General features: G+C 41.0%; 1 protein-coding gene across 19 annotated transcripts in view; it reads left to right on the top strand.

Annotated features, from left to right (window-relative positions):
- RIMS1 (regulating synaptic membrane exocytosis 1) overlaps window positions 1–23,407 on the top strand; it is a 554,640-nt gene that overhangs the window by 435,460 nt on the left and 95,773 nt on the right. For 13 of the 19 annotated variants that reach the window (XM_038748657.1, XM_038748550.1, XM_038748655.1 and 10 more), the window contains one exon: window positions 10,735–10,901. The exons of the other annotated variants lie outside the window; for them this stretch is intronic. In XM_038748657.1, coding sequence (XP_038604585.1) covers window positions 10,735–10,901 — 167 coding nt within the window. The remainder of the gene's footprint in view (window positions 1–10,734; window positions 10,902–23,407) is intronic. 19 annotated transcript variants of the gene reach the window in all.

The following is a 23,407-nucleotide window of genomic DNA, read 5'->3' as shown; positions in this document are numbered from 1 at the left end:
AGAGACAGGAGGATGGGAGATCAGAGAGGAGGGTGATGCAGTAATCAAGTCAGGATAGGATGAGAGATTGAACCATCAGGGTAGCAGTTTGGATGGAGAGGAAAGGGCAGATCTTGGCGATGTTGTGGAGGTCAGAATGGCAGGTTTTGGTGACGGATTGATGTGTGGGGTGAACGAGAGAGCGGACTCGAGGATAACACCAAGTTTGCGGACTTGTGAGACGGGAAGGCTGGTAGTGCCGTCTACAGTGATAGAAAAGTCAGGGAGAGGGCAGGGTTTGGGAGGGAAGATAAGGAGTTCAGTCTTGGACATATTGAGTTTTAGCTGGCGGGCAGACATCCAGATGGAGATGTCCTGAAGGCAGGAGGAGACACGAGCCTGAAGGGAGGGAGAGAGAGCAGGGGCAGAGATGTAGATTTGGGTGTCATCAGCGTAGAGGTGATAGTTGAAGCTGTAGGAGCGAATGAGTTCACCAAGGGAGTGTGTAGATAGAGAACAGAAGGGGACCAAGAACTGACTCTTGAGGAACCCATACAGTAAGGGGATGGGAGGGGGAAGAGGAGCCCTCAAAGGAGACTGAGAATGAGTGGCCGGAGAGATAAGAGGAGAACCAGGAGAGGACGGAGTCAGTGAAGCTAAGGTTGGATAGCGTGTTGAGGAGAAGGGGGTGGTCCACATTGTCGAAGGCAGCTGAGAGATCGAGGAGGATTAGGATAGAGTAGGAGCCATTGGATTTGGCAAGAAGGAGGTCATTGGTGACCTTTGAGAGGGCAGTTTCCATGGAATGTAGGGGATGGAAGCCAGATTGGCGGGGGTCAAGGAGAGAGTTGGCGTTGAGGAATTCGAGGTAGCGGATGTAGATGACTCATTCTAGGAGTTTGGAGTTTGGAGTTTTTGGAGTTCTAAGAGTTTAGACAGACACATTCCAAGTGGGCAGGGAATGTGTCTAACAACTCTTTGGTATGGTTCTCTTCCAAGCACTTAATAGAGTGCTCTGAACACAGTAAGAACTCATTAAATACCATTGAATGATTGATTAAGCAGGTCTCTTGGAAGAGATGTAACTTTGGGGGGAGTTTAAAGGTGGGGAGAACAATAATAATATTATTGTACTGAGAACAGTAATAACAGGTGTGGAATTTAAGCACTTAATATGTGCCAACCACTGTACTAAGTACTTGAGTGGATACAAAATCATCAGGTACTCACATGATGGGACTCACAGTCTAAGTAGGAGGGAGAACAGACATCAAATCCTTATTTTGCAGGTAAGGGAACTGAGGCCCAGATAAATTAAGTGAATTGTCAGGCAAGTGGCAGAGCCAGAATTGGAAACTTGGTCCCCTGCCTCTCAGGCCCACGCTCTTTCCACTAGGCCACCCTGCTTCCCTGTGTCTGCTGGATATGAAGCAGGAGGGAGTTCCAGGCCCAAGGGAGGATGTATGCAAGGGATTAGTGGTGGAGTAGAAGAGATTAAGGCATGGATAGTAGGTTAGTGTTAGATGAACAGAGTGTGCATGGTGGGAGATCAGTGAAGTAAGGAAAGATGGGGAAAGCTAATTGAGTTCCTTAAGGCTGATGATGAGGAGTATTTGTTTGATAGTTACTCTCCCCTTCTTCAAAGCCTTACTGAAAGCACATCTCCTCCAAGAGGCCTGACCTGACTAAGCCCTCCTTTCCCCTTCTCTCACTCCCTTTATTCATCCCCTTTCCCAGCTCCACAGCATTCATATACATACCTGTAATTTATTTATTTGTATTAATGTCTGTCTCCAACTCTAGAGTTTAAGGTCACTGTGGGCAGGGAATGTGCCTGCTTACTATTATATTGTTTTCTCCCAAGCACTTAAGTGCAGTGCTCTGGATACAGTAGGTGCTCAGTAAATACGATTGAATGAATGAATGAATGAATGAAAGATAGGCAACCATTGGAGGTTTTTGAGGAGTGGGAAGATAAAGGACTTCCCAAAAGTCCTGGGCTTATCCTCAGCCCAGATGTAGCCCTGAAACTAATGCTAGTGGGTAGCCAGCAGAAGGGTTTCATACGCATATGCATTATTGCAGGTAAGTGCTTTGCACATGGTAAGTGCTTAATAAATGCTATTAAAAAAAAGTGGAGAGAGCTTTCAGGATAATTTAAAGCAATTGGACTTTTCTGGACCTTTCAAGACTGTGCACTTGCACTTGCTCAGCAAAAGTCAATTTCTGTACCCACACAGCCTGGAAAAATTTTCCATAAAACTTTGACCTTTTCAGCCATGACTGCATGGATAGTTAAGATTTCAGCATCAGTCATATCATCTGTAAACACAAGTCAAATTTCACACTAAAAGCTTTGTTTTCCAGCCTGCTCGTAGGCTAGGAAACACTAGATAGGCAAAATGTTTGTTTTACAAAGTGCCAGAGATACTCAGGACCTCTTTCCCAGAATGGAACTATGCACATATCATCTGGAGGTCCAGATAGAGTCACATAACTAGGAATAAAATTGCTATAGAATCACAGTTGCTCTAGGAAGAACTGCAAGAAGCATCAGTGGGGAGTGGGAGTTCCTTGATTTGTTTAATGTTGGCTGTACTTTGGTTTAGGTATCTGGAGGGGACGCTGCTTCAGGGCTGAAAGAAAAAACATTTCTAGCCAGCAGACTGGCAGCTTGCCCCCTCCTATCCTGTCTTCCTTTGTTCAGCCAGCCCCTGAACAAGATGTCGGGCATACAGGCCAGTACTGTGGGGGTTATACAAGACAAAAGGCAAGGCAGTTGCTGCTGGCTTCCAAAGAGACAGCAGGGGATGGGGTTGGGCTGGGTGATTCAGTCCCTCCCTGCCAGACCCCACATGGCAGGTGATACCGTCCCCCACTGCTACCACACCCTCCTCTGCCAATACCCCTGACCTCCATCACCCACGCCTGCCTGGTCATGGGTGTTTTTCTTATCCCAGAGCCAGGTTCAGGGCAATCCCAGATCATTTTAAGCACTACTCTGTCAGAAAACTCCAATGTAAATTATTTACATTAATGTCTATCCCCTCCTCTAGACTGTAAGCTTGTGATGGGCAGGGAACTGGTCTGCTAATTCTATTGTATTCATTCATTCATTCATTCATTCAATCGTATTTATTGAATACTTACTGTGTGCAGAGCACTGTACTAAGCGCTTGGGAAGTACAAGTTGGCAACATATAGAGTCCCTACCCAACAACGGGCTCACAGTCTAGAAGGGGGAGACAGACAACAAAACAAAGCATGTGGTTAGGTGTCAAGTCATCAGAATAAATAGAAGCAAAGCTGGATGCACATCATTGACAAAATAAATAGAATAGTAAATATGTACAAGTAGAGTAAATAGGGTAAAAAATCTGTACAAACATATATACAGGTGCTGTGGGGAGGGGAAGGAGGTAGAGCGGGGGGATGGAGAGGAAAAAGGGAGCTCAAGCACTTGATATGGTGCTCTGGTATGGTGCTTGGTATAGTGCTCTGAACATAGTAAGTGTACAATAAATATCATTGGTCGATTGACCCTTCTTCAAATGCCATCAAGTTGTTTCCAACCCATAGTGACTTCATGGACATACCTTCTTCAGAACATCCCATCTTTTGTCATAAAGTTGTTCTGGTATGTGTATTCATAGAGCTTTCTTGATAGAGATAAGGAATTGGCTTACCATTGCCTTCCTCTGCTCAGTAAAAACATAAGTCTTTGTCATTGTCCTTTGATCAATGTTTTGATCACTTGACTCTTTGACTCTTTCCAATGCCACTGCTGCCCAGAATTGATTGACTGCCTACCCAGAGTTTTAGGGCAACCTTATATTATGACAAAATGCTCTTCCTCATAGCGGCTTGGATTAATCTTTTGTAGAGTGCCGGAATTGATAATCTAGCAATTAAATTTTGGGAAAGAAAATCAAATATCAATTATTTTTAAAGTATTGCCTCATAAACCCGATCAAATCATTTATTTGAAAAACAGAACTGTAATGCATCTTTGGTCTTTGGACTGCTCTGAGCCCTTGGCTCCCAGTCTATCCTAGGCTTTCCAATTAAATAGTGGCAGATCCAAGTTGTTCTTTTTCCTGCCCCTTGTGGGTGATCCCAGATAATGTCTCTCACCAGAAACCATGTTCCTATTTTATAACTTTGTTGAGGGACTCTAAAAGACCTCATAGAGAGCCCTGTACCCTCCTTCCCCATCAGTCCTATTCTCCAAGTCCAGAGTAGACTGATTTTAGATTATTTGAGAAGCAGCATGGGACAGAGGAAAGAACATGGGCCTGGAGCCAGAGGACCTATGTTCTACTTTTGGTTCTGGACTTGCCCACTGTTTGACCATGGGCAATCACTTAACTTCTCTGTGCTCTGCTTTCCTCATCTGTAAAATGGGGATTCAGTACTTGTTCTCCCTTTCTTCTAGATTGTGTGCCCCATGTAGTGTAGGGATGGTCTGACTTGAATATCTTGTATCTCCTCCAGGGATTTGTACAGTGTTTGGTATGTTGTAAATGCTTAACAAATGCAACAAGTATTTATTGTTATTATTATTACTTGCTTTAACCCACTTCTCCCTCAGAATCCAGGTGTCAGAAGAGAGAACCCATTTCTGAGCCTAAGCAGGGTTTGGAGACTGTTTGGCTGTGCAATAAATAGCACAGAAATTCGATATGCTCCCACCATCTTAAAGTATTATCGGGATCCAATCAAGCTACAATGGATCTCCCTATTGAATTAAATGCACCTTATAGTAATGAAAATAGGCAATGTTACTTCTATTACAGCCTCCCAAGTGATTAGTACAGCAGTCAGCGAGTATTAATGCTCAGTTTAGAAAGATTTTATTTTTATATGTCCATTCTTCTTTGAAGTTGGTGCACCCATAGTTTATCAAATATGTTCTGGCTTCTTTAATGTATACAGAGCAATAAGACATAAATATACCATGGATATTAATGAGACTCTAGGAGCTTTGCAGTTGAGCTCTACTTTTAGAGAATGTTTATGCTTCTGTAACCCATTAGCAGCAGTCAGTGCTAATGTAACAACTGTTAGCCAGCAAGGTCAAACAGACCTGGAAGGAGAATTGCCTGGAAGGAAGGAGAAGCACATATACCCCCTTATTCTCCCCAAAACTATTGGGACATTCTGGAAGGAGACACTGGGAAAGTCTCAATCCCCCAGGGTTATAACTGAATGGAGCTTGGTGAAGAAATCCATCTATAGCTTCGTGAGCTATGGTGAATGTCTAGATTAGCCCTGGTCAAGACCCACGTGAAGAAGAATTCCATATGTTAATACTTAAGCTATACTTGAGAGAAGCTAGAGGATTAATTTTGGGTTATTTTTGGCCTAAACCCTTTTCCGACACTTCTTCTGGACAAAGCTTTAAGGCGGTCAGTTGGGCAAGTGCATGGTGACTGGTTATTGGTACTACAACAATCCAGCTGGGCATTTGCAGCTGATATCTCAGTGGCTTTAAAGAACATTCTGTAAGTCTCACCTTGTTGTTGTTGCTCTTTGTTGTTGTTAGGTATTGATTAAGTCTCAACTTCAGTCATTGTTCTGTTTGGGGAACCTATAAGCTCACTGTGGGCAGGGATTGTGTCTGTTATATTGTTGTGCTTTACTGTCCCAAGTGCTTAGTACAATGCCTTATAAAAAGTAAGTGCTCAATAAATATGACTGATTGATTGGTAGAGTTTTGCTTTTTGGGGCCTTCACAGAACTTCCAGTTGGATTTCGGCTGGAGTTCCTAATTCCCACAGCTTCCTTAGATTGCTCTAAATACAGAATGACTAAATTTGGTCCTAGTTCAGTATGGCTAAATGGGGGCCCTAATCTCAAACCTGTGAAGCAAATGCACCCAAGTAATAATAATAATAACAATAATGGTATTTGTAAAGTACTATGTGCCAAGCACTGTTCTAAGCACTGGAGTAGATACAAGATAATCAGGTTGTCCCACTTGGGGCTCACAGTCTTCATCCCCATTTTACAGATGAGGTAACTGAAGCACAGAAAAGTTAAGTGGTTTGCCCAAGGTCACACAACAGACAAGTGGTGGAGCCAGGGTTAGAACCCATGTCCTCTGACTCCGAAGCCCAGGCTCCTTCTGCTAAGTCACACTGCTTCAGTTGTTGTTATTATTTGTTTATTATTTTATTGCCAGTGGATAGATGTTCTACAATTAAAAACATTTTCAATAAACACATTTTGGGTTTTTTTTTGTAATTGGGATTTAATTATGTTGATGCAATATTCCCCAAATTACTTTGGGAATGCCTGTCATTTTGGATAACTAGTTGATGTAGTTAGACTGCGAGCCCCAAATGACACAGGGACTGTGCCTAATCTGACTGTATTTTATCTAGACGGTAAGCTCCTGAGGACAGACATCATATCTGTTAACTGTATTGTACTCTCCCAACTGCTTAGTACAGTGTTCTGTACAGAGTAAGCATTCAATAAATATCACTCGTTGACTGATACAATGCTTGGCAAATAGTAAGTGCTTAAATGTGATTTTTATTGCTACTAGTACTACTAATAGTAATGGTCATATTTTTTGCCTGGTTGAATAAGAGGTAGTCCTATTTTTTCTGAAATGTGTAATTTAGGGGGAAAATATGTGCTCTGTTTTGTTTCTAAATTAATTCCTATTCTACCATAAATTGTGTAATTACAATGAGCCACACTTCATAAAATGACCTCTGTTGTCCATATTGTGCTTCATTTTTTCCTTTCTATACCCCAAACCCCTTTTCCTCCCTCTTTTATACACCCCCCCCTTCTTCTCTTCCTTCTCTCTTCATCCTTCATTTATTCACTTATTTGGTCTCATACATCTACCCTCTCTCAGCCTTCTTCATAACCAGGCTTTCTCTCTCTCAGTGAAACACTTTTGGCATTAATAGTAACAAAGAGGGTGTATTACAAGACTAGGTCTGAATCTGAGTTTGGCGAGGAAGAGACTAAGATCTCAAAAGCTCAAGGAAATGTACCTATTTCCCTGCCTCTCCCTCCTACGTCTGGATAAATCAGTATTTCACCATCAACCACTGAAAGTTATCTGCTTGTTTACTTGTTTGTTTTAGATTTTTATCCTTTAATGTAAAGGGATCATTTATTTAGATTTTGCTAGAGACCTCTGAATCAATTGTTTTAATTCTCTATTTGGGCCTGTCAACTATTTCTCCTACTACAAGAAGCAGAGGAGAGGACAGGAGACAGCAGAGCTTTTCAACTATGGTACAAGTAAGAACTGGGAATTGTAGGAGTGAAGCTATCAAAAAAAAAAGAGTGAGAAACATCAATCTAAGGACCTGGTGTGAGAGTCATTTCCTACTTCACATGCCAGTATTTATTTAACTGCCCACTGAGTTCAATGCCCTGAACTAAGCACTTGAGAAAATGCAATGTACACCCAATGGAAAAATATAGTCAGGTTGCATACAGGGTGTTGTAGGGAAAACAGATACAGAATTATTTGTTTTGTCTTATGCTGTCGAGTTGTCTCTGCCCTATAGTAATTCCATGGGCACTTCTTTCCCAGAACACCCCACCTCCATCTGCAGTCATTCCAGTAGTGTATCCATAGAGTTTTCTTTGTAAAAATACGAAAGTGGTTTACAATTGCCTTCTTCCACACAGTAAACTTGTGTCTCTGCCCTCCATTCTCTCCCATGCCACAATGCTGCCCAACACAAGTGAGTTTTGACTTGTAGCAGAGTGCCTTCCATTCGCTAGCCACTGCCCAAGCTAGGAATGGCAAGGCTGTGCCTCTGTTTGACTCTCCCTCCCATAGTTGAAATTGGTAGAGTACTGGGAAGTCTCCAGGTGTGATCCTGAGAGGGGAATAGAAATATTTACAAATTAAAGAATCTGAATACAGTGTTTACTCACATAATTATCTCCATTGCATTATTATCTTACCCTGATTTTTGAGAGGGAAATTAAAGATTAATTTTTGTATAATTTTAATCATTTGCAACCACAGGCTAGGGAAAACCTGTCTTCTAGACTGTGAGCCCCTTGTTGGGTAGGTATTGTCTCTATTTGTTGCTGAATTGTACTTTCCAAGCGCTTAGTTCAGTGCTCCGCACACAGTAAGCGCTCAATAAATATGATTGAATGAATGAACAGTGCTTTGCACATAGTAAGCGCTTAACAAATGTCAACATTATTATTAATGAAAAAGGAGGAGCAGAAGGGTGAGAATTCAGACAATGCAACAGGGGAGGGGGAAGCAAAGGGGAGGTGGTTCATTCACATATTGAATGCAGCACTTGAGAAAATGCAGTAAAAGTAAGAAAAGTAGTTTCAAGTGCCCTCTCCCTTCTTCCTTCTCTTCTTCCTTTTCTTCTGGTCTCTCCTTTCCCTGCTTTCTCTCATTTCTTTTCTTCTCATTTCCTTTCACTTACTGATAGGCTTAATTTCACCGGTAATAGTAACTTTAACCTCTCTTGGATAGAATCTTTCTGAACTAAAACAGCATTTTCTGCATAACTCTGATTTTCATTCAGGTATTAACCAGCTAATTTCGACCTTTGTGGTAGGACTTGCTGCTGGGAAACTTCCGAAGTGGCAGAGGGCATTTCTTAGAATGGTCAAATATTTTCTGGAGAGCAACTCCTATAGAGGCAAGATGTAGTTCAGTGTGTACATAGGCTAGTTGGGTAAAATAATAATGATGATGATGGCATTTGTTAAGCGTTTACTATGTGCAGAGCATTGTTTTAAGTGCTGGGGGGGATACAAGGTGATCAAGTTGTCCTACGTGGGGCTCACAGTCTTAATCCCCATTTTACAGATGAGGTAACTGAGGCTCAGAGAAGTGAAGTGACTTGCCCAAGGTTACACAGCAGACATGGCGGAGCTGGGATTCGAACTCATGACCTCTGACTCCAAAGCCTGTGCTTGCTCCACTGAGCCACACTGTAAAATGAATAAATAATAAGTTCCTCTGTAGCTGATGTGGTGGCATAACCAGGAATTTGGGTGTGGGTGTTAATCAGGAAATTGTACTGTTAGTAATGTAGGGCTGCTATTCCAACCTAGGGCACATACTTTCACAGTACAATAATTAGCAGAATCATGATGGGACTCCTCTCTGACCCACCCAAACCCAAACTTCACTTTGAGACTTATTAGAAAATTAACACAGGAATTGGAGTATCCCACTAACCCTAAAACAGGATTGTGGAGCTTATATTTGGTGGAGATCCATCTCATTCTGAGCCCGTTTCCAAGCCCATTGGTGTGGAACTCAATCAGCCCTATGGAAGGACTGTTCAAAACCCAGCTGTTGGAATTAAATGTTTCTCAAAACCATTTTAGTGCAATTGTGCAGGGTGCCCCAAATTGAGCTACCCTGGGTTCAGTCAATCAATCATATTTATTAATAATAATAATAATAATAATAACTTTGGTATTTGTTAAGCATTTATTCATTCATTCAATCGTATTTATTGAGCACGTACTGTGTGCAGAGCACTGTACTAAGCGCTTGGGAAGTACAAATTGGCAACATATAGAGACGGTCCCTACCCAACAGCGGGCTCACGGTCTAGAAAAGTCTTGGTTTATTATATGCCAAGCACTGTTCTGAGTGCTGGGGGAGATACAAGGTAATCAGGTTGTCCCACATGGGGCTCACAGTCTTAATCCCCATTTTCCAGTTGAGGTAACTGAGGCACAGAGAAGTTGTGAGTTGTCCAAAGTCACACAGCTGATAAGTGGCAGAGCTGGGATTAGAACTCATGACCTTGGACTCCCAAGCCTGCACTCTTTCCACTGAGCCACACTGCTTCTCTGCTTCCGTTAAGCACTTACTGTGTGCAGAGCACTGTACTAAGAGCTTGGGAGAGTGTAAAATAACAATATAACAGATACATTCTCCCAAGGAACCCCTGTTACCCACAAGAAGCTCCCACCAAGCCCGTGCTATGTCCAATGTACCCCAAATTCTGTGATGCCCAAGGGATTCAGCCGGTGACTTTGCTTTCTGGAAACTCACCAGAGCAGGCTGCATTTCTAATATGGGGGTGGACGGGGGGAAGCTGAGCACTCTATATGAGGCCATCGTGGTCCTGCTATATTTCAAGAATTGGAAGGAGTTCAACAGAGAAGCAGTGTGGCTCTGGGGAAAGAGCACGGGATGGGGAGCCAGAGGTCGTGCGTTCTAATGCCGGCTCGGCCACTTGTCAGCTCTGTGACCTTGGGTAAGTCACTCAACTTCTCTGGGCCTCAGTTCCCTCATCTGTAAAATGGGGATGAAGACTGTGAGCCCTACGGGGGACAACCTGATGACCTTGCATCTACCCCAGCGCTTAGAACAGTGCTTGGCACAAAGTAAGCGCTTAACAAATACCAACATTATTATTATTATTATTCCCTCTAATTCAAAAAAAATGCACAGCAACTCTCCCTGGAGAGGCTTAGGAGGGCTGAGCTCATTATTTTTAATTCCAATTTCAGAAGCATGCTAATTAATTGTTTGTTAAGAGTCCTGATCCTTATAATTAAAATCCTCTGTAAGCAACGCTGTTAGCATTGTCATTCTAAGACGGTTCTTCTTCAAAGCTTGACGTAAGTGGAACAGGCCTCTAGTTTGTACACCTGCCCAAAGTTCTGCATGCTTATATAGTTGGCTAGACCTTTTGGTTTTAAGGGACATGCATGTATCTCTGTGTGTTTGGGGATTTGATGAGAGAGCTCACATTTTCTTGTTTTTACTCTTAGTATAACCTACATAAAGAGCAGTACAGAAGCTGTGATAACGTCTCTGCCAAATCATCAGATAGTGATGTCAGCGATGTGTCTGCCATTTCCCGCACCAGCAGTGCCTCCCGCCTCAGCAGCACAAGCTTTATGTCAGAGCAATCTGAGCGTCCCAGGGGCAGAGTCAGGTGAGTTTCCAAGGCTGTATCATGGAACTCGGAACTTCTCATTTGGTGGATGACTTGGTCGGTTGTAAATCGGAAGGAAACGTACTGAAGATAGCAATCATTTTGTCTTCCTCCTTTTTTTTCTCAACACTCTGACCTAATAATCTTATATCTACCACGGAGTTTAGGACAGTGTTCAGTGTATAGTAAGAATATATCAAAATTATTATTATTATCATTATTATTTCTAGATATGAGGCTTATAAATGCAATTCCATATGTTTGCCAAAAAGGATTTTAAGCTTTGGAGTCCACAGGGAGTTCAGACCAGGAGAGGGAATATTTTATTCCTGTTGAAATAAGCCATGGTTTGAATCTGTTGATCAACTGCTCTAGACTGTGAGCCTGTTGTTGGGTAGGGACTGTCTCTATACGGTGCCGACTTGTACTTCCCAAGCACTTAGTACAGTGCTCTGCACACAAGTATGTGCTCAATAAATGCGATTGAATGAATGAATGATTAAGCTGTTAAACAATCTAGAAAGAGTTGGCCATTACTGGATGTTATCTACTTTAATCATCTTTAAAGTGTACTTCCAAATAACTTACACAGTATTTTACTTTGTAAAACGGAATGTCTTTTTTTTAATAAATCTAGTTTTCTTTCCCCCCCCCCCAATAGACTAAGGCTTATGGCTCATTTCTAGAGGTTGTTCAGCAGTTTTTGAGGGGCCAAGGCATCTATCTGCCTGCTGCTCAGTCTACTGCCAATTTTGTTCTGACTACAGTTTCTTCTCTCCAACATTTTAAAATGACGTCCCACACACTTCTCTCCTCTAATGCCAAGCTACTCACTGTACTTAGATTTTGTCTAGCTCGTCGCCGACCTCTAGTCCACATCTTGTCCTGAAATGTCCTCCCATTTCATATCCAAAAGACAATTACTCACCTCACTTTCAAAGACTTATTGAAGGCACATCTCCTCCAAGAGGCCTTCCCTGACTAAGCCATCATTTCCTCTTTTTCTACTTCCTTCTGCATTGCTCTGACTTGTTCCCTTTATTCACCACTCCCACAGCACTTATATACACATCTCTCATCCTATCCCGACTGGATTACTGCATCAGCCTCCTTTCTGATCTCCCATCCTCCTGTCTCTCCCCACTTCAGTCTATACTTCACGCTGCTGCGCGGATCATCTTTGTGCAGAAATACCCTGGGCATGTTACTCCCCTCCTAAAAAATCTCCAATGGCTACCAATCAACGTACGTATCAGGCAAAAACTCCTTACTCTCGGCTTCAAGGCTTTCCATCACCTCGCCCTCTCTTACCTCACCTCCCTTCTGTCCTTCTACAGCCCAGCCCACACCCTCCACTCCTCTGCCGCTAACCTCCTCACTGTGCCTCGTTCTCGCCTGTCCCGCTGTTGACCCCGGGCCCACATCCTCCCCCGGGCCTGGAATGCCCTCCCTCCACACATCCGCCAAGCTAGTTCTCTTCCTCCCTTCAAAGCCCTACTGAGAGCTCACCTCCTCCAGGAGGCCTTCCCAGACTGAGCCCCTTTTTCATCTCCCCCTCCTCCCCCTCACCACCACCCCTGCCCTACTTCCTTCCCCTCCCCACAACCCCTGTATATATGTTTGTACATATTTATTAGTCTATTTATTTGACTTGTACATATTTATTCTATTTATTTTATTTTGTTAATATGTTTTGTTTTGTTGTCTGTCTCCCCCTTCTAGACTGTGAGCCCACTGTTGGGTAAGGACCGTCTCTATATGTTGCCAACTTGTACTTCCCAAGCGCTTAGTACAGTGCTCTGCACACAGTAAGCACTCAATAACTACGATTGAATGAATGAATGAATATCTCTAATTTATTTATATTAATGTCTGCCTCCCCCTCTAAGCTGGTTATGGGCAGGGAATGTGTTTGTTATATTGTTGTTTGTACTTTCCTTAGTGCTTCATACAGTGTCCTGCACACAGTAAGCACTCAATAAATATGAACGATTGATCCTGAAATGCCAACTACTTTACGAACAGTAAGTCTGCTTATTTCCCCATTTCAGATCTAATATAGGCAGGATTTCAGAAAAGAAGATTCATAATTAAACAAAGCACCAAATAAATGTAAAACAAGTTCTTTTACAGAGTAGCTTTGGTTTTATTTATATCTTTCTTAACAGTATTCTTCCCAGGTATTGACTAAGCACGTAGTACAGTGCTCTGCACACAGTAAGTGCTCAATAAATATGATTGAATGAATGATTAAATGAATGACTCAAACATAATCTATGCAAGCTCAAGGAATTTCCTTGTTATGCCATTTGGGCTCTTGCATGGTAAAATCAAAACAAAAATACTTTTTAAAAATAAAATATTTGAATGAAGCAGCGCCTTTCAAGGAGCTTACATAAGAATGGGATGAGGAAGGTGGGATGACATCTGGAGGGGCTGTGAGATTCAGAAAAAACTTTTTTTAATATAGGTGAGATTTAAGTGTGCTTGAAGGCATCTAAAGGTGAAAAGTTGAAGATAGCACTAAGGGAAATAAATCCCTGCTGAGAGTTAAAGAAAATTAGTGTGAACCACCAAAGAGGCAATAAGAGTAAAATAATGGTGGTGGTAGTGGTGGTGGTAGTTGTAGGTAATAGTAGTAGTAACGGTTTTGAGTGACTACTGAATCCAACACAGTGTATTAATTGCTTGAAAAAGTATTATGCAATCTGGACACATGTCCCTATGCACAAGAAACTCAACATCTAACAGAGAGAGGCATTCAGAATATTTAAAAATAGTGAAAGCCTTAGAATGAAAAGGATCAGATAAGGAGTAGAAAAAATAAGCCAGCGTAAACTAGCATAGTAAATTAGAGTAAATCATTGAAAGCACAGTTATAGTGTACATCCACATAAATGATAAGCCTGAGTATGAATATGTGGTAGGGATGGCTGTTTGGTTAATAGGTCTTATGATATTGGGGGTGAGGATGGAGGGGCTGGTGGGCTGAGGGAGCATCCAGGCTAGGGGAATGGCAAGGGATCAGGGTGAAGCAAATTGAGAGCAGGGTAGAGTTAGAACATGTTTGGGGAAGATGAAGAGTGCAAACTCGGAAATAGGGGATGAAAAGAGCCAATAAAAAAGATAAGAAACCTGGTGGCAAGCCTTGAAACCAATGGTAAGGAGTTTTTATTTGATGCAGTGGTGAGATGGACAGCCGTTTCATGTTTTTCTGAGGAGTGGAGATACGTGTGATGAGCAGCATTTCTGGAAGATTATTTGGGCAGCAACATGTGTATAGACTGAAGTGAAGAGGGTCTGGAGGCAGGAGGCAGGGGGATCAGTGAAGAGGTTGATTCAGTATTTAGTTGAGAAGTAAAAGAGGAGCTAGTGAATGAAACTGAAACTGAAGAGGAGTGAATGGAAAGGAAGATAACCAGGTGAGTTTGTGTGTTGGAAAAGTAGCAAGGCCTAGTGGAAAGAGCATGAATCTGAGGGTCAGAAGACTGGATTTTAATCCTGGTTCTTACACTCAACTAGTGTGTAAACTTGAACAACTCACTTACCTTCTCTTTGCCTCAGTTTCCTCAACTGCAAAAAGGGAATTCAATAACTATTCTCTTCCTGTTTAGACTGTGAGCTCCTTGTGGGACAGGAATTGTGTTCAACCTGATTAACTTATCTGCCCCAGTGCCTAGAACAGTGCTTGAGTCATAGTAAGTGCTTAATAAATACCATTATTAAAAACCAAAACCTGATGGCATTCTAAGGAGAACATGGTGGTGAACAGTATTAATGGCATTTGAGAGGGTTAAAGAAGAATGGAACAGAGAAGAGCCTATTGGACATGGCTCTGAGAAATTTGGTGGTGACCTTGGAGAGTGCAATTTCAGTTAAGTGAAGGCACAAATTTAGCATGAGTCCAAGAAGAGAGTTGGTGTAGAAGAAGTGAAGGAAGCAGGTATGTACAGCCCCTTAAAGAAGCTCACATAGGATGGGGATGAGGGAGATAGGGTGACATCTGGAAAGACTGTGAGATTCAGAAAAAAAAACCCTTTTTTAGTATAGGTGAGATTTATGTATGCTTGAAGGCATCTAAAGGTGAAAAGTTGGAGATAGCACTAAGGGTAAGGAGCAGAGTTTGGAGAAAATGTGTTTTATCAGATGAAAGGGACTGGGGTCAGAAGTGTAGAAAGAGGGAGTAGATTTAGAGCACTAAATGAGAGCTTAAATTAGAGAAAATAGATTCACTCTGTGTATCTGTTCTTGTATTTTGTAGGAGTTTTAAGCAATCTGTGTTAGCCTTTTTTTAATGGCATTTATTAAGTGCTTTCTTTCTATGTGACAAACACTGTTCTAAGCATTGGGATAGATAGAGGAACAGTGTGGCATGGTGGATAGAGAACAAGCCTGGCAGTCAGAAGATCATGAGTTCTAAACCCACCTCTGACACTTGTCTGCTGTGTGGCCTTGGGAAAGTCACTTCACTTCTCTGCCTCAATTATCTCATCTGTAAAATGGGGATTGAGGACTGTGAGCTCCATGTGGGGCAGGGATTGTGTCCAACCCGATTTGCTTGTAATAATAATAATTATTATTATTATGATGGTCTTTGTTAAGCACCTACTGTGTGCCTGGCACTGTGCTAAGCACTGGGGTGAATACAAGCAAATTGGTTTGGACACAGTCTCTGTCTCACATTGGGCTCACAGCTTCAATCCTCATTTTACAGATGAGGTTATTGAGGCCCAGAGAAGTGAAGTGATGTTCCCAAGGTCGCACAGCAGGCAAGTGGCAGAGCTGGGATTAGAACCCATGACCTTCTGAGTCCCAAGCTGGTGCTCTATCCATTATTCTATGCTGCTTCCCTTCCCCAGGCTTAGTACAGTGCCTGATGCACATAATCACTTCACAAATACCAGAATTATCATTATTATTATTATGATTACTCATTCATTCAATCATATTTATTGAGTGCTTACTGCGTGCAGAGCACTATACTAAGCGCTTGAATTATTATATGTTATAATAATATATTGTATTATAATATAGTTATAATATATTATAATTATTATTATAGATGCAAGATAATCAAGTTGGATGCAGTCCCTGTCCCACATGGGGCTCACAGTCTAAGTATGAGAGAGAACAGGTATTTATTTGGTAGTTTTTTGGGAAACTTTGAGTGTGCCCGCACAGGCAGACATCCATGTTCTCTTACTCGGCAACTTTAGAAAGCAGTTGAAAAAATGTAGGAATGATGGGAAGGGTAGCATTTATACATGTGGTTTTGGGCTATTGCAGATTTTGAGGACTAAATGGAAAGTTTAAGCATGCCAAATTTTGAAAAATACTTGCATGGCAGGTATAAAGACCTCCTTAGGACTCACATATAGAAAACTACACTTTTCAAAATAACCACCTCAAATAGATTTGCAAATCTACAGTCTTCCAAATCATTTTCACAATACATTAAGCTTCTGAAACTTCTGTTTGGTCACAAAATTGACATATTTTCCTTCCACACTTAATAGTCCACTGATTTGGATAATTCTCATTTTTCTTTACTGCCTCTACCCATAGGAAAACGAGCACCAACCTCCAGCAAAAAGTTCTCTCGAAAGCATTTTCCAATATAGAGGGATTGTACAGAAAGGCAGAGAATATTGTGTTTGGTTAGTCCCATTGCTTCATTCCTGTTAGGACCAATCTGATTTTTTTAGTAACTGGATTTGATCATCGAACATCTAGGGGTCATTTTTTGGTAATCAAAAATGATCAGTTCAGTGTTGACTAAGCAGTTAGCAGTTAGTGGCTGGTTTGAGACATTGTAAGTGCTTGATAAAGTATTTAATAAGTCCTCAGTAAGTCTCTGAGTCCCATTCTGACAGAGCTGTATCTAATACCACCACCCTCAAGACCCTCCCTCCTTTTGTTAAGTATGAATTGAATACTTACACATAACTAACTCCATAGTCCATATGCTGGAATAGGTTTGACATTTCTGATCAAGAAGATTGTAAAAAATTTGTGGCTCTGGGAGTTTGCTTCAGCAGGGGCCCTAAGCTAAAAATGGCAATTGTTTTGCTTATTGCTGTTGATCTGTTTTGAGTCAGTTTGGGGAATTTCTAGTTTTTTCATTCTTTTCTGATCAATTTTTGAGGGCGTATTTTATGTCCTTCCCTACTTCCCCAGTCATAAATAATAGATTTAAAGCTCCCACAGGGCATGGAATTCATCTTCTACTCTTTGTGATGTACACTTCCAGTACTTTGAACAAATCTCCATTTATGGGAGTGTATTTAATATATATTTAATGATGATTTTGTTTTCAGAGATAATAAATGGAGCCCTTGCTCTAATCTGACTCTTATACCTAACCCTATTCACACTTCCAATGCTAGAGATAACTCTAATCCTAGTTAAAAGGGAATTTTCTTTACTGAGGTTGCCAGCAGGTTGATTTTGATGTTTAAACTGCTATTATTACCACTACTACTACTACTATCAATAATAATAACAATGGTGATTATGGGTTTTATTATATACTTACTGTATTCCAAGCATTGTACTAAGGGCAAGGATAGATATAGTACAATCAGATCAGACACAAACTCTGTCCCATATGGAGATCACTATAACAATATTTAATCTCTGGTTTACAGAAGGCAAAAATGAGACATAGAGAAATTAAGTTAATTGCCAAAAATCATACAGCAGACAGGTGTCAGAGCCAGGATTAGAATTCAGGTCCCCAGACTCCCAAAGCCTCTTTCCACTAACAATGCTGCTAACTGAAATTTGTCACTGATCAGACGTTAAGTGATTTGTTGTTCCTTATTTCAGTCAGTCAATCATTGGAATTCTTGAATGCTTGCTGGGTCCAGAGAACTGTACTAAGTGCTTGGAAAAAGTAAAATAAAATAGAGATGATAGACACAATCCCTGCCCAAAAGGACCTTTCAGCCTATAGGGGGAGATAGGCATGAAAATAAATTACATAAAGAGGGAATGGCAGAGTATAAGGATAGGTACATATGAAGCAGCATGACCTAATGGAGAGATCTGGGAATCAGAGGGCCTGGGTTCTAATCCTAGCTCTGCTACTTACTTGCTGTGTGATGTTGGGCAAGTCATTTAACTTCTCTGTGCCTCGGTTTCCTCAACTATAGAATGGGGACTAAATATCTGTTCTCCCTCCAATTTAGACTGTGAGCCCCAGCACTTAGAACAGTACTTGACACATTGTAAGTGCTTAAAAATATAATAGTAATGATAATAATAAGCACTGTGGGTCTAACTAAGGGTGGGGTGAATATCAAGTGCTTAAGGAGGACCGATCCAAGTACATATAGAATGTAGAGGAGAGGGCAGGTAGGGAAAAGAAAGGCTTTGTCTGAAAAAGCCTTGGGGCGGTATGTGATTTTAGGAGAACTTTGAAGGTGGCGACGGATGGTCTGTAGGATAAGGAAGGCGAGAGAGTTTCAGACCAGAAGGAGGATATGGACAAGAATCATCAGTGATATAGACAAGATGGAGGTCCATAGCGTAGATTGGTATTAGGGGCACAGAATATGAGGATTGGTCTGTAGTAGGAAATCAGCAAGGTAAGGTAGGAGGAACAAACTGATTCAGTGTTTTAAAGCTGATGGTAAAGAGTTTCTCTTTGATGCAGAGGTGGATGGGCAGCACTTAGAAGTCTTTGAGGAGTGGGAAGACATGGATTGAACATTTTTTTTAGAAAAGTGCTCTGGGCTTCAGAGCGAAATAAAGATTCAAGGTGGAGGAGTGAGAAGAATGATGCAGTAGTCAAGGTGGGAAATAAATGCTTCACTCAGTTTGGTGGTAGTTTGGGTGGAGAGGAAAGGGTGGAGTATAGAGATGTTGTGAAGGTAGAATCCCAGAAATTTGTGATAGATTGAATGTGCAAAGTTGAGAAAGGGAGGTGGCCAAAGATAATGCCAAAATGGGCCTGGGAGACAGGGACGATGGTGGTGATGTTCACGGTGATAGGAAGGTCAGTTGAGGACAGGGTTCAGGTGGTAAGATAAGGAGTTCTGGTTTGGACATGTTTAGTTTGCGGAGTTGCTGGGCCATCCAAGTAAAATGAGATGTCATGAAAGCAGGAGAAAATATGAGGCTGCAGAGAGGGAGAGAGGTCGGGGCTGGAGAGGTAGATTTGGGAATCTGTCGTGTAAAAATGGTAGTTGAAGCTAGGGGACCAAATCAGTTCTCTGTTATATCATTCATTCAGTCATATTTATTGAGTCCTTACTGTATGCAAAGCACTGTACTAAGTGCTTGGGAGAGTACAATATAACAACAAACAGACACATTCCTGCTCACGACGAGCTCACAGAGTGAATAAGCAATGTCATTAATGTTATGATTATTATCTTGATGGAAACTAATCATTTTTAGTGATTATACTAATCATAAACCATAGATCCTAGTTGTGTTTTTGGTAAGACATTAATAAGAAGTACCTTTTGGTCTTAGGAGTCTAAATAAGGACCTTTCCCATCAGGAGGTATGGACAGACTCCCACTGTTTCTCCCTTCTGAGTTTTTGCTTCTCACGTCTGAACCATCAAACCTTCATCTCTTTTCCCCAACTTCCAATACTCTTATCACCTCCTCGAGACTGATTAAATATGTTGTTGTTCTCTCTATACCCCCAGTAATTTTTGTCATTCTCTAAGTTTCCTCCATTTTCTAGCACATCCTTCTGTTCTCCTCTGGAAGAGGATCACATCTAATGAACTTAAAACTTTGGTTCTACCACAGCACTTCAGTCTCAGACTTGATGCCACCTCTCAATTAATAGATCAGTGGTTTATTTGGCTCAGGGCACTGGAAGATTGCAATGAAGTAAGTAGACCGGATCCCTGCCCTCGAGGAACTTAAAACTTCACAGACATTTCTAGATTGGTGTCTTGCCAGCATCTCAGATCCAAAATGTACAAAGATTACTTCCTCATTTTCCTTCCCAAATCCACTTCTCTGTCTATTCTTCCCATTACAGTTGACAACATCGCCACCCTTTACATCTCTCTGAAGCCAACAACCAATGCATTATCTTTTGACTCCTCCCTTTTTCAACCCCTGAATTCAAGGTGTCCCCACAACATGTCCAGGCTCCAGTGCAGTGTGGCTCAGTGGAAGGAGCAAGGACTTGGGAGCCAAAGATCATGGGTTCTAATCCCTGCTCCGCCACATGTCTGCTGTGTGACCTTGGGCAAGTCACTTAACTTCTCTGAGCCTCAGTTACCTCATCTGTAAAATGGAGATTAAGACTGTGAGCCCCACGTGGGACAACCTGATCACCTTGTATCCCCCCAGTGCTTAGAACAGTGCTTTGCACATAGTAAGCGCTTACAAAATGCCATCATTATTATTATTACTATTAATGATTGCTCTCCATCCAAACAGCCATTTCCCTTGTTCAAGCACTTGTCAGATTCAGCATCCTCATTGATCTCCATGCCTTTCAGTCTTACCTCTTTCTAGTCCTAAATTTGTTCTGCTGCCCAGATATTTTTTTCTAAAGTGACATTCTGCACACATCTCCTCACACCTCAATACCTATCACTGTTGCCTATTCTCCTCCACATCAGTAGAAATGCCTTATAATTGATTTTTCAGTTACTGAATTAGTTCTCCCACTATTACTTTTGTATCTTCTGCTCACTATCTTTGGTCCTCTTGTGCTTACCTATTCCCTGTGCCTCATTATCATCTTTCTTGCTGCCTCCCTACCTCTTTATACTCACAGAACACAGCTCTCCCCATTTTCAGAGTCCTTCTCCTCCAGGAAGTCTCTCCTGATTAATTTGTAATGTTCCATCTCTGATCCCCCAAATCCCATGGCAGTGCTTTTGGACAGCCTAAGAGCTTAAGTACTCACAATCCTCTACAACATTTATGTTCTTGTCATGTAGATTGTTTAGGAAATGGAGATTCAGTGAAATGTGGAGCCAGCTACCCAGGGATTGCACAATTACCAAGAGAGTGCCTGGGTCAGGGGTAGTAAGGGAATGGGATTAGAGTTCATTTAGTTTACAAATGTGAAATTATCCACTGTTTCACTAGTAATAATAATGATAGCATTTGTTAAGTGCTTACTATGTGCAAAGCACTATTCTAAGCGAAGGGGTAGATACAGGGTCATCAGGATGTCCCACGTGGGGCTCACAGTCTTAATCCCCATTTTACAGTTGAGGTAACTGAGGCTCAGAGAAGTTAAGTGACTTGCCCAAAGTCACACAACTGACAAGTGGTGGAGCTGGAAACCCATGATCTCTGACTCCCAAGCCCGTGCTCTTTCCACTGAGCCATGCTGCTTCTCTGTAATAGTAACATACTATTTTTTGAGGGCCACGTGTACTAGAAACTGAAATTAAAACAACACAATTCATGCCTTAATTGGCTCAGTAGACAAAACAGGCAAATTTAGCCAAATCTTCATATGGAGGCACTTCTAGTGGCCTGAAAAAGAAGAAAGTTGCATGCTAGGCTCTTGAGTTCACTAGCTACAATTTGATGGGCATCTCGGTAATATGCACTTGGGTTAGTACCTTATTGTTCATATAATTGAATTGATGTAGGTATTTACCTCCATGAAGTGCTAGCTTATTAAATAGTTATGCAGTTGGGTGAAAATGATCTATCACACATCTGAAGTGTCAGTCTATATATTCTTTCTTCTTTTGACTGGCATAGAAATACTCACAAAGAGTCCTTCTGTCTTAGTTCTGAAAAAGACCTGCAAGGAGCCTTGGTTTTAAGTTAATAGCAAGCTATTCAAACACAGTCAGAGTTTTAAATAATTGCATATATATATATAATTTTATAAGCAGTCTGACTCAACCAATGAGCACTGTACTTAATTAATGGATTTTTTTAGAAGTCCTAAAAAGATGAGGAAGTACTGGAGTTTCATACAATGTACAAAAATACATAGTGTCTGGGGAAAGAGATAGCAGGACTTATGTCACTCCTTATGCTGCAGACAGTTGGTCTGAAGAGATGCTTATTTAGCTGTTTTCCTGTAGCCTAGGTTTTGTTCTATAAACAGTCCATGGAGCATTTTGATTCATCCACTTGAAGGTCCACTTTTGATTTAGGGTCAAAAAAACCATTTGAAATGCATTCAGCCCGTTTGTTTATAGCCTCTCTTTGAGTTTGTATGATTACTTAGCTGAGATTACTGAAAGGAATGTATTTGATTTCTAAGCTGCCTGTGTCTGTTAATCATTCTGCCATACGGACAGGTTACAGACTTCTGTAGTGTGCGTCATCTTTAAAAAGGAGTTAAAATTTAAAAAATAAAACATTCATTGAATATCTTGAGATTCTTGAGGGGATTTGAATTTTTCAAATTATTTCATTTCCCTAGCATCTGATTAGTTAGCTTTATACTATTTAAATTTTGCTTTTGGTTGCAGATACCCCAAGAAGTACTTTGTATAGGGTCATTGTAAAAACCAGAACAAATCCCCCCCACCCAAAAAAATGTCATGGTAAATTGAGAAAATTGTAGCATTACTCCCACAACACTAACTTTTTTCACACTTATAAAATGCTTGAAAATTAGCAAGAGAAAACTTTTTTTAATCAAGTAAAATAGTACAACTTACAAATGATATTTAGTAAAATTTAGATTAAATTTGATTGACATTCAAGTTGATCAGTGGTATTTTTGAGTACTAACTATATACAGAGTATTATAGTAAGAGCTTTAGAGAGTACAATTTAATTAATAAACATGGTCCATGTCCACAAGCAGTTTACAACCTAGTGGAATTAATCTAGTTAATCAGTGAGTTCTAGGAACTGTATCAAGCACTTTTGAGAGTACAGACAGTCAGTACTTAGAGAAGTGCTAGTACCATAATTATTAGCATGGTGCAACTGCTCTGTTCTAAGGAGTTTGCAGTCTGGTGGGGTGAAACAGACAAAAATGTAAGTATAAGTAGTGAAAATCAGAGGTAGGATAAGTCTCGAGGTGGAAGCAGTACAAATGCATCAAATGAAAGGCAGTGGGGGTTTAGTGGAAAGAGCAAAGGGCTGGAAGTCATGAGATGGATGTTTGTGTCCCAGCTCTGCCACTTGTCTGCTGTATAACCTTGCACAAGTCTGTGCCTCAGTGTTATCGTATGTAAAATTTGGATAAAAGCCACACTCTCCCAAAAAGTGCTTAGTACAGGGATGTACACATAGTAAACACTCAGTAAACGTAATTGATTACTTTTCAAAAAAAAGAATATATAATTTTTCCCTGACAAAATTCTCCTTACCTTTCAGAATATAAAATAATTTAAAATTATCATATTCGGAAATGATAATAAGATCATTTTAAAAATGTGTGCATATTAACCTTTATTAATTAGATGTTTGTGATTAATAATTGAGAATTCCTTACTCAGGATATGTTAAAAGCAAAACTTAGAGTTCTCAACTCTAATAAAGTGTGAAGCTGCACAATTCAAAATCTACCCCCTTCTCCTGAGCCTCATTGTTTTG

The sequence above is a fragment of the Tachyglossus aculeatus genome, chromosome 1 (genome assembly GCF_015852505.1).
Source record: "Tachyglossus aculeatus isolate mTacAcu1 chromosome 1, mTacAcu1.pri, whole genome shotgun sequence".
In the NCBI taxonomy this organism is placed as follows: Eukaryota; Metazoa; Chordata; class Mammalia; order Monotremata; family Tachyglossidae; genus Tachyglossus; species Tachyglossus aculeatus.
Note: the sequence above shows the minus strand (reverse complement) of the source record. Positions and strands in the feature narration are given on the sequence as shown.